At 42.9% G+C, this 12358-nt stretch overlaps 1 protein-coding gene across 1 annotated transcript in view; it reads right to left on the reverse strand.

The window, feature by feature from the left end:
- Nucleotides 1-11824: 11824 nt before the first annotated feature.
- Nucleotides 11825-12358, reverse strand: part of SEC13 (SEC13 homolog, nuclear pore and COPII component) — a 32420-nt gene continuing 31886 nt past the window's right edge. Inside the window, exon 9 of the mRNA XM_004443591.3 lies at nt 11825-12268. Coding sequence (XP_004443648.1) covers nt 12155-12268 — 114 coding nt within the window. The 3' untranslated portion in view covers nt 11825-12154. The remainder of the gene's footprint in view (nt 12269-12358) is intronic.

Consider the following 12358-nt stretch of genomic DNA (forward strand, 5'->3'; position numbering starts at 1 on the left):
TAGCAGCGAATTGAAGGAAGTGTGTGCTCTTTTCCAAGGCTGTTGGTTCAGGGAAGAATGCTTGGCAGTGGGACTCCCCATGTCGTTTGTCCCAGGCCCCAAGGAGCTTGTGCCAAGTTTCTCAACAGGGATGATGAAGCTGAACCAGCAAGGGACACAGGGGGACGGGGGCAGCTCCTGAACCCAGCTGGGTCTCTGCAGCCAGGTTGCCCTGGGCTGTGCAGCCTCCCCTTTTAGATGGGCCTGGGAACGGCCAGCAGCCACAGTAAGTTAAACCTGGAGACAAACCCACACATGAAGAGTCGAGAGAGAGTGCCTACCTGGGATTCCTGGTGGAGGTGGTGCCTGGTGGCTGTCTGGCCCTTATATAGGAAGCCCCGTGTTTGTTTTAAAGCAGCATTCCCAGCTCAGGGGAGCCTAGCTTCCAGGGGCTGATCTACATTCCTGGGGAGCTAAAAACGCTCACTCCTCTGGGTAGAAGTCAACAATAGAAGTCAGATGTCCTGGGAGATTGCTGGGTTGGCTCGGGGTGGCGCATCTGCTCCAGCTGTCCTTACGTGGGCCTGGCCCAGTTTAGGTGTGAGGGAGAGGAGTGGTTCCGGGGTCCGGCTGTCCTTACGTGGGCCTGGCCCGGTTTAGGTGTGAGGGAGAGGAGTGGTTCCGGGGTCCGGCTGTCCTTACGTGGGCCTGGCCCGGTTTAGGTGTGAGGGAGAGGAGTGGTTCCGGGGTCCGGCTGTCCTTACGTGGGCCTGGCCCGGTTTAGGTGTGAGGGAGAGGAGTGGTTCCGGGGTCCGGCTGTCCTTACGTGGGCCTGGCCCGGTTTAGGTGTGAGGGAGAGGAGTGGTTCCGGGGTCCGGCTGTCCTTACGTGGGCCTGGCCCGGTTTAGGTGTGAGGGAGAGGAGTGGTTCCGGGGTCCGGCTGTCCTTACGTGGGCCTGGCCCGGTTTAGGTGTGAGGGAGAGGAGTGGTTCCGGGGTCCGGCTGGCTTTGCTGCTCTTTCTGAAACTCCCTTCCTCCGTGATAGAAGGAGGCTGTCGATACTAGATCTGCAAGATCTTTTCTGACACTTGCTGTTCTCTGATCAGTGCTGCTCTGCTTCCAAAAACGTCTGGAGCGCAGGGAGAAGCCAGCTCATGCGATTCCCGTGCCTCCCCAGTGAGGGAGGTCCCGTTTTACAGATGAGGAAGCTGCTGGGAGGGGTGGCAGCACAAGCTCCCAAGTGTCCTCTCCAAGGAGCAGGCGTAGGGTCATTCCACATTTCTTCTGGGTGGTGCATCATGACTGCCTGCCTTGGTGTTTCTTAACATGTCGGTTTGCTCCCCTTCTTCCAGCCGGGTTCTGAGGGAATAGTTTGGACCTGGGCAGAAGAGCTGTGACCTAGTACTGGCACAGGTAACTACTCATAAATTGATTGGCCTTAGGCAGGTCACTAATAGTCCCCCTTGCTTCAGGGCTGCCTCTCATAGTGGCTTCGAGGATTAAATGAGGTGACGGGTGTAAAGATCCTGTATAACCTCTAAGGTGTCCTGCAGATGACAGCTATTTTTGTGCCAGGCCCATAGGGCTTGCAAGCAGAGGCCACAGTCACATGGTCTTGGATGAAGAGTTAATTAACATTATAGCGGATTCCTCACCTATCTGGAGTGCTTCATCTAATTGGATGCCCAGGCAGGGACTCCTGAGGGCCCAATGAGTTATCTACACAGAAGTTCTAGCATTTCAGAGGAGGAACTCATTTCAGGCTAGGGCTCGGGGCTGGGAGGTTAGGAAGGGCTCCATGAAAGAGGCAGATGGTGGAAATGAGCAGGACTCGAACGGGGGCACCACTGCAAGCAGAGTGGCGTGAGCGAAGGTGAACAGAGGCTTGGGTGTAGAGTCTTTGGGGCAACAATGAGAAGGCTGGGTAGCTTGGAGGAGAGTGGCAGTGGTGGTGGTGGGGTGGTCATAAGGAAAGGCCTAGAAGGAGATTTGGGGTCAGGTTATGCATAGCTTTAAAGCTGCTAGCACGAGGAGTTTGGGCTTTATCTGTAGGAGGGAGGCCACTGAAGATTCTCGAATAGAGGAGTGACAGAACACAGAATAATGAAAGAGTTGGAAAGACCTTAAAGACCTGGGAGGCTGAAGCTTCTATTTCACTGGAAGAAACACTGAACGCCAGAAGGGCCAGACTTGCCCCAAAGCCACACAACCTTCACTGGCAATGCTGGGACTCCCCCCTAGGTTCCTGACCCCTAGTTCAGGGCTTTCTCTGATAGAGCATCCTGCTTCCACAGTGAGCATGGTATTCCGGGAAAATCAGCCTGCTCTGAGCAGGGTGGGAATGGGGCAGGGCAGCCAGTTGGGAGGATGTTGAGGCAGTAGACAGCTGACCTTCAAATGACCACCTGACCGAAAGATGGACTTCGGGGGGCACCGGATCCTTGTAGAGACTCTAGGGACAGTGGAGGCACAGAGGGGTTGGACTGAGCCCTCAGTAGAATGTGGGGGACTCCCTCCTGCTGGAAACTATCACCAGCCTATTGTGGGGCTGGAATCCCTCCTTCAGTCCCAGCAGAATGCGAGCATGTCCCCAGGAGGCCTTCACCCTTGTCGGCCACCTGATCTTAGACCTCTTGGCCCCAGGTCCCAGAAGGACTGAAGGTGGAGAAGGGTGGGGAGAAATCTCAAGTCCTCAGAGAAGACTTGCAGCTTTTTCAGAGCCCACCCTCCCCCCAAAAAACCCCAACTATGGTGACCAGGCACCTACTGAGACATGAAGCCTCCACTTAATCCCGACCCTGGAGGCCTCTGGAGGCAGGTGCTGCTAGTGTTGATCTTAGATAACATTACCAGCAAGCAAACACCCACTGCTCGCTGTGTTATCTTTGGGGAACAGAAAGGTTGCCTGTGAGTTGGAAACCTCCCTAACCACATACCACAGAGTCAAGGCTGGTTGGGGGAGGAAGGAAGATGTGATGGATGTCAGAACCGTTGAGGGAGGAGGGAGATGGCACCCAGAAAGTACCTCACTGCCCACTCACAGAATAGATGTGGAAGTGGGGACAGACATGGGGTGGGAAACGTAAGCAAATCTGAATGAAGAGGAGTTTGGAGGAAGGAAGAGCATGTGACTTGGGGAAAGGACTGACTTTCCCCTGGCTCATTTTCTTCCTCATTCCTTTGAAGTGTGGATAATACCGAGGCCAGTTTGGCACCTCCCTGTTCTGTATCCTCAGAACTTAGTAGGTGCTCAGTATGCATGCTTCCTCTGGATTGCTTGCTGGTTGGTGATTTCCTTCCCCTTGTGGGGCCTTGAGGGCTTGCCTTAGTGAATGGATGAAAATGACTCATCATTACTGAATTAATTGCTATATGTAAATGGTGTCTGAGAACAGATTATCTTTATATACTTTCCACTGTGATTTTATTTGTACTGATAATTAGTTGGCTTAGCAAGCACTTTTTTTTTTCATCAATTTGGCTAAACCTCAGTCTGAATGAGGCGGATTCTGAGGTTGTAGAAAGTTTTTATTTTTTGAGATAGGGCTTTTTTGCGGGGTTTCTTTTTTCTCCTAGTTCTGGCTTCTATAACTTCCAGATCAGCATGGTTTAATCATGCCAGCCTCAAAAGCCTCGTATGTAGTTTTAAATTTTCTAGGAGTCACATTAAAAAAATGCAAAAAGAAACAGGTGAAATCAATTTTAATGTACTTCATTTAATCTAATATATCCAAAATATTATCAGTTTGACAAGAAATCAGTGTAAAAATGATTGAGACATTTGACCTTGTTTTTCTTTTTATTAAATCTTCAAAATCCAATGTGTATTTTATTTTTACAGTACATTTCAATTCAGACTAGCCACATTTCAAGTGCTCAGTAGCTACATGTGGCTCACAGCTACTGTACTGGATAACGCAGTTCTAGATAATCATGGGTGTCACTCTTAAAACTCCCATAACCTGAGCCATGCTCGCTCTCTCCCTCCTGCAGTCCAAACCCAGCCTCTCCCACGGAGGCTTCCCTGTTCTCCTGCCATCATGGGGCTGGAGCCCCAACAATTTGTCTCTTTCCTCTCTTTAATCTTTCTCTCCAACAGCTTCTGCTCTCAGCCTTAAAATATACCCAGGTCTCTAATCCTGGAAAGGTCTATTTTGCACTGATCCTGCCTTCCCCTCGTGCATAATTTCCTTTCCCTTTCCCTGTATCCTGTTCCTTGCTGTGTACTGGCCTCTCAAAACCCTACAGCTTGACGCCCATCTCCACCACTGCACTACAGCCGTTCTCAGAGCTGCTGGTAGTGCAGCCTTCATCTAGGGACCACTGAGAGCCATAGGATCTCAGAGTGAGGCCTTTCGCGCCGTCTAACCTCAACTGCTGCAAGCAGGCCTGTGCTGGCGTGCTTCATAGGGAAGCTTATAAAAGAATGCAGATTTTTATGCCTTGTCCCCTGATTCTGATCCAGTAGGTCTGGAGTAGGGCCCCAGAATCCGTATCTTAACAAGTATCTTAAGCAATTCCTTTCTGATTATAAAATGCTTGCTTCCAGCAGAAAATGTGGCCATATGGAAGATAAACTCTCTCTCTCCCAACATATATTTTAATTTCTTTTTCTGGAAAATTTCAAATATACAAAAGAAGTAGAGAGATTATTTTATAATGAATCTCCAAGCACCCATCATCAGCTTCAACATTTATTAGCATCTTGCTTCATCGGTTTATCCCCCACACTGTTTTTTTCTTTTGGGGGAATATTTTAAAAGCAAATCCCTGCAATCATGTACTTTCAGCCGTAAAAACTTCAGTATGTATCTTTAACAGATAAAATTTATAGTTGGTTTGTTTCACTCAGGATCCAAAGCAAGCCCACATTTGGTTGATGTATCGCTTAGGTCTCTTAGTCTACAACCATCCCCCTTACCTGCTCCTCCTCTCTTTCATCCCAAGTCATTTATTTTACAAACAGGTTATTTGTCCTGTACAAGTTCCCACATTCTGGACTTTGCTGATTGCTTTGTTGTGGTGGTGTTTAACTTGTTCCTCTCTCCCCTGTGCTTTTTGGAAACTGGCAGTTACACCTAGAGATGTAGTTTTATTCAGATTCAACTTTCACTTTTTGGCCAGAATACTTCATTGTTGGTGTCGTGCACGTCCTCCTGCATCCCCTTACAGGGCATACGATGTCCGGTGGCTCCACTCGTACCGTGTGAGTTTTAAGAATAAGGTTTATCTGTGGGTTCAGTGTTGTTACATGATCCCATTTATTTTAAAGTTTCCTGTTAAATTTTCACTTAATGAACTCATCTAACATTGACAATTGTTGTCCACATCCATTATTAGGGATTGCAAATGGTTATTTTCTATTCTATTGTTCTTGTCTACATTTATTAGCATTTTGTCCTTCAGCAATTATTTTATTACCTCGATATACAGGTTTGTACAGGAAAGGCAAGATAAATACATGACTTTTGCTATTTATTTACTAATTTTCAAAAGAAGGCTGGTGTCCTAGCAACTTCCAAAGTTTTTTTCCTATCATAAACTCATGGATTTTTTATATAAGTGTTTCCATTAATTATGGTCATTATGATTCTTTTTGATGCTTCCATATTTGATGAGTTCATTCCTGTGTGCTTTTGACATGACCCTATAGTTTTTAATAGCTTCCTTGTTTTCTGTCCCAATAAGAAATCCTGGGCTCACCTTGTGCATGTGCTTCCTGCCTCCGACCTGAAATCAACCTTTTTTCTAAGTCTTGGTTTCTTTTAGTGGGAAATAGTTTTTAGAGGTCACAATCTGGATGCTAACTATTAATATTATTGCTTCTAGGCCTTCTCAGTGCACAGAGATAGAAATACAGACTTTTTAGAAGGAGAAAAATAAGTCATGAGTACATAGTGTTATTTCAAAATAAAATTTAAGGTCACAGTATTTTCACTTTTTGGGTTTTATACTTACATTTCTTTGCTTTATCCTAATAATCTTGGTCTCTAATTACATTAACAAAATTACCTTTATCTTGCTCTGTCTTACAATATCAACATAATACTTTCAAAATGAGAGTACTACAATTACTACTAACCATAAAACTACTAAATGCAACCCACTAGGGATGTACAGTCAAAACACTTTTAAAGTCACTCAAATATTTATTTTCTCAGTATGGTTATGCCATGGGCTTAATGAATCTTATTTTCTTTTTCAGTTTTTAGGGATTTTTTTCCTTTATGATTTCATTTTATTTGTTAATTATTAAACATTGCATGGGTCCAAAGTCAATGGTATAAAACAAGGTACATGCAGAGACCATGTCTTCCATCCCTGTCCTCTCTACTCTGTTCCTTCTTTTCCCCCTGTAGGTAACTATTTTTATTGTGATTTTTTTCTTTGACTCATGAGTTATTTAGATGTATATTGCTTACATTTCCAAATATTTGAGGATTTCCCAAATATCTTTCTATTATTGATTTCTGGTTTACCTCCATTATAGTTAGAGAATATGTTCTGTATGATTTCAATTCTTTTAGATTTGTTAAAGTTTGTTTTAGGATCCAGAAATTGGTCCATCTTGATGAGTATTTTAGATGCAATTGAAAAGAATGCGTTTAAGTGTTGTTGGGTAGAATGTGCTATAAATGCCAGTTAGGTCAAATTGAATGATAGGTTTGTTTATGTATTCTACAACCTTACTGATTTTTTGGGTCTACTTGTTCTGTTACTGAAAGAGGAGTGTTGAGAGCTCCAACTGTGACTGTAGTAGTTCTGTCAGTTTTTGTTTCACATATTTTGTGAGACTCTATTTTACATGCATACATATTTAGGATTGTTATGTCTTCTTGATGAATTGTGACCATTTTATTATGTCTCCCTTTATTCTTATTTTGAAGTCTAGTTTATATGTATATTAATATAGAGACTTTAGCTTTCTTTTGATAAGTGTTTATATATCTTTTTCTAAAAATCATTTCCATTGTTTTACTGTTTTTTTAATGTTTATTAACATCTTTTTTTGTGTGAGGAAGATCAGACCTGAGCTAACATCCATGCCAATCCTCCTCTTTTTGCTGAGGAAGACTGGCCCTGAGCTAACATCTAATGCTAATCCTCCTCCCTTTTTTTTTTTTTCCCTTTTTCTCCCCAAAGCCCCAGTAGACAGTTGTATGTCATAGTTGCACATCGTTCTAGTTGCTGTATGTGGGACGCAGCCACAGCATGGCCAGACAAGCGGTGCGTTGGTGCATGCCCGGATCCGAACCCGGGCCACCAGTAGTGGAGCGCATGCACTTACCCGCTAAGCCACGGGGCCGGCCCCTATTAATCTCTCTTAGTGTTTATGTGTTTTAGTGTTTATGTTTAAAGTGTGTTTTATATAAACAGCATATAGTTGGATCTTGTTTTTTCAAATCCATTCTGATAATCTCTTATCAGAGGCCTTTTATTTGGAGTGTTTAGACCATTTATATTTATTGTAATGAACTATATAGTTTGGTTTAAGTCTACCCTCTGACTATTTGTTTTCTATTTGTCCCATCTGTTCTTTGTTCCTTTTTTTGTTCTCTTCATGCCCACTTTTGTATTGAGTTTTTTTAATGATACCATGTTATCTTTAGTATTGGCTTATTAGCTATACTCTCTGCTTTATTCTTTTAGTGGTTGACCTAGGATTTACAAATACAACTTCAACATATCACAGTCTACATTCAACAAATATGATACCCATTCATATACACCCTTACAACAGAATATTTTCATTTTCTCACTTCCATTACTTGTGCTGTCACACATTTTATTTCTACGAAATTATAAGCCCCATGACACTTTAAATGGTCAATATTTTTCGAGAGATTAAAGAAATGAAAAAAAAAATCTTATATTTACTCAGCTATTTCCTCTTTCTGATGCTCCTTATTCCTTGGTGTAGATACAAATATTCATCTGGTATTATGTTCCTTTTGCCTGAAGAACTTCCCTTGATATTTCTATAATGCAGCTCTGCTGGTGATCCATTCTTTCATCTTTTATTTGAAAAAGTCTTTATTTTTATTTTTATTTTTTTATTTTATTTTATTTTATTTATTTTTTTTTTATTGCAGTAACATTGGTTTATAACATTGCAAAAATTTCAGGTGTACATCATTGTACTTCTATTTCTGCATGGACTACATCATGTTCACCACCAAAATACTAATTACAACCCATCACCACACACATGTACCGAATTATCCCTTTCACCCTCCACCCTCCCCCCTTCCCCTCTGGTAACCACCAATCCAGTCTCTGTCCCTATGTGTTTGTTTATTGTTGTTATTATCTACTACTTAATGAAGGAAATCATACGGTATTTGACCTTCTCCCTCTGTGAAAAAGTCTTTATTTTTAAAAGATATTTTCACTAGGTATAGAATTCTAGGTTCACGTTTTTTTCCTTTCCACTCTTCAAAGATGTTGTTAATTTTCTTATGGTTTGTGTAATTCTGATAAGTTGGCTGCCATTCTTATATTTGTTTCTCTGTATGTAATATCTCTTTTTTCTCTGGCTTTTATAATTTTTTTTTAGTTCAGCAGTTTTATTATGGGGTATGTGTATGTTTAGTGTTTCTTCTGCTTGGGGTTATTTTCTTGGATCTGTAGGGTTATAGCTTTAATGCAATTTGGAAAAATTTTGGCTGTTGTTTTTTCATTTATTTTTTCTGTCTGCTTCCCCCCTTAAATTTTTGTTTTCTCCTTGAGACTTCAACTTACACATATCTTAGACTACTTGATATTGTCCCACAGGTCACAGTTGCTTGGCTCATTTTTTTAGTTCCTTTTTCTCTCTCTCTTTTAGTTTGTATAGTTTCTATTGCTATGTCTTCAGACTTACTAATCTTTCCTGTGCAGTGTCGAATCTGCTCTTACTCCTATCCAGCGTATTTTTCACCAGATATTGAATTTTTCATTTCTAGAAATTCCATTTATAACTTTTTGTATCTCCCATTTTTCTTATGTTCATTTTCCTTTACATTTTTGAATATATTTATAATAACTTTTTAAGTTCCCTATCTGCTAATTCCATGGTCTCTCTCATTTCTGGGTCTGTGTCTATTAACTTTTTTTCTCTCCTGGTTATGGGTCATATTTTCCTGCTTCTTTGCATGCCTGGTAATTTTGGATTGGATGCTGGACATTGTGAATTTTATATTGTCAAGTGATGAATTTTGCTATTCCTTTAGAGAGTGTTGGGCTCTGATCTGGCACCAAGTGAAATTATTTGTGGGTCAGTTTGATCCTTTCAAGTCTTGCTTTTAAGGTCCAGAGTAGCCTTTACCTAGACCTAATTTAAGATGTACCTAATTTAAGGCATGATCTTTCTTAGGACTCTACCCAATGCCCTGTGTATTTTTAGGTTGTTGCACTCTATTTCTTGGGAACATGAACTATTCCCACTCCTCTGTGAGTTCTGGGAATTGTTTGGTCTATTTCTAGTCACGAAGAGTTTCACCCTTCATATATGCAGGTTAGTATTTGCTGATGTCAGGAGCTTGCTCTCGCTGAGCAGCTCCCTCTTCTCTCTTCTGCCTTGTAAGTTCTAGCTTAGCCTTCCTGAACTCTGATCTCTCTCTTTAAATCAGTGGGACCACTAGACTCTGGATTCTGTCTCTCAGCCCTTTGGCCTGGAAACTGCCTCTAGGGAGTAAGCTGGGGCAGTTGTGGTGCCCTCCTCACTTGTTTCCCTTCTCCCAAACACTGCCTGTCGTCCTATGTCTGAAAGCAGTTGTTTCATACATTTTGTGTGGTTTTCTAGTTGTTTATGGTGTGAGGGAAACTCTTGTAGCTCTTAATCCTTCATATATGGAAGTGGAAATCCCCCCCTTAGTCTTTTTGTGCTCATTTATAAATGAAAGCCTGTGAATCTTCTCCTAATTTTGTCACTTGTTCTCACTTTGGCTTGCTGAGTATTCTGTTCAGAATGGGTGAGTATTTGATGGTAATTCTTGGGTTACATGGCTCATAGGACCATCGAACTGTCTCATTTTCTTCCCAATGCTGATTCCACACAGGTTTTATGGCTATGGATGGTTTTGCCCTACTCTTTCATGTTCTAGAGTTTGAAGGACTACCTTAATGTTGTTGGGGGGTTTCTTTTGCTAGCTTAGTTGCTTTCCTTTTGTGAAAGGATTAAAAACATTGTGGCTGCTACTTCCATCTTGCCCTAACCAGAACTCTCCATGCCTTTTAAATTATCCTTACATTCATCTCATTTGGGCTTGGCACCTGCCCTGGAAGATTGACACTTGGTATTTCCATTTGATTATCCTATTTTGTGGTAAAAAATCTGGGGGATTCCCCTTACCCCAGGCATGGCTAACATGTTACCACTCTAAGCATAAGCTGTTGATGGCAGTAATTTTATTTACCTCCAGATTATTTTAACTGATCCTCGGTGGTATAAGCTACAAAGAGAGTATATGGTCAGGAGCCTATTGACCTATCACCAACCCACTGTGTGACACGGGACTAGTCCCTTCTCACTATTCATTTATTTACGGTAGCAGGCACCATAAGGAAGACCAGGCCTGTCCTTGGGGAGCAGACAGTTTGTTAGGAAAGGCAGACATGTATGTAGAGCTAACTAAAATTCACTGTAATTTGTGACCACTGAGAAGTGTATGCAGAGGTGCCTTCTTGGGCCTTAATCTATTCTCATTTGAATACGGCAGGAAGTAAGCAGTTTTCATATGGTTCTCTGAAAGCTTGGATTTTGCAGAATGATGGGAGGCTGGGTGAGCCGGGCCCTGGCTTCTCTATCCTCACTGCAACCAAAGTAGTTCCACCTTTTTCCATTTTATGTATTATGATCTAAGATTTATTTAAAATATGGGTTTTGCTGCTGAAAAACAAAGGATGAAGAGCAGGTGGAAGAACAGGCCTCCACCCTTAGCTGTGCACACAGCTTCCTGAGGTGAGTGGCCTGAGCTTTTACCTAAGGGTGTTCATATAAAGGTCTGGAGTGAGCAAACCCCTGGATTACAGCTGAGGAGCCCCCCACACCTCCTCCCTGATTCTACCTTTGAGAGTACCAACTTCAGAGCTGAGACAGATCAGGACTCAAACACTGGCTTTACCACTTGGCAGTGGACAAGCCTGGGCAGGTCTTTTACCTTCTGTGCCCATTTCCTCATTGGTAAATTGGGGGTATCCATCTACAGAGGTCTGTTGTGTTGCTTACTGTGTGCAAGATCCAACTGTAGTGTCGAATCACAGCAAGTCTCAGTAAGTGGTAGCTATTGTGCCTGCTGATTGATTCAGGGGAGGGTCCCAGGGCCACTGCTGAGAGGTGATACTTGGTTCAGGGTCTATTAGGACCAGAACTGTGTTCGCCATCACAGGCCCCTCCTTTCACTGACAGGGTCAGTAAACTGAATGAACTGTGCCCCACTTTCCTGGCCAGTCTTTTAACTATTGGTATTTGGTTAATACTGTCCTCCATTTGCATGGTATTTTGTGGGTCACCCACATGCATTAGCTTATTTGAGTCTTGCAACCATTCTGTAGGGCAGACTTTATTAGTCCCAGTCTGTAGAAGAGGATGTATACTCAGAGAGGTTAAGTAGCAAAGCCAGGGCTACAGTACACGTCACTGAAGGTCAAGTCTAGTGCTCTGTTTGTTTACAGTGCTTTGTATGGTGCCTTTGGTATAAACTGGATCACAAAGATGCTTACACAGTGACAGACCAGCTTTGTGTGTGGGGTTCAGCCAGGCCAACAAGGACCTGGGTCTTGGTGAATGTTGTTGTTCAAGTATAGTGACCAACAAGAGTCAAAATGAGCTTTTTAGGGCAGGCTTAGAATAATGCAGGAAGAATTATAAGCAATATGAGTTTATTTAATTACTTTGGAAACAAAACCCCTCAAATAATGCCTGAACCCAAAAGGTACATAAAAATGGCCAAAAATAATAGATTTGAAGATCATTTGAAGTCTTTTCCTCATAACATGAATGCTTTCAGCTGGACAGTAAATTGCAAACCTTATCAAATCATGTTAAGGCAGATGATTAATCTGGTTGCATTTGTAACTATTCCTGGAACAGTAATCTTGTTGGAGTTGGGAGCTCCTCCTCCTGGCCGTTTGGTCAGTTGGCCCAGGAAAGGGCAGTCCTGGAGTCGGCAGGCAGCCGGGCCCACCTGTCTTGTCACTGCTCATTCTGCTGGCCCTCTGTGACTGATGTGGACACAGAGCCCTGGCCCTTGTTGACGTCACTGATGCATACCCACTGCCCGTCGACTGACTCTTTCCACAGCGTCACCTGCAAGCCAGCACATACACAGCCTGTTACAGGTTTGTGCCCCTTACTCCTCATCTCACTGGGTCCCCTAATGAGGGCCAAGATCCCCAT

This window comes from Ceratotherium simum, chromosome 5, assembly GCF_057802395.1.
Source record: "Ceratotherium simum simum isolate JZ-2026a chromosome 5, ASM5780239v1, whole genome shotgun sequence".
In the NCBI taxonomy this organism is placed as follows: domain Eukaryota; kingdom Metazoa; phylum Chordata; class Mammalia; order Perissodactyla; family Rhinocerotidae; genus Ceratotherium; species Ceratotherium simum.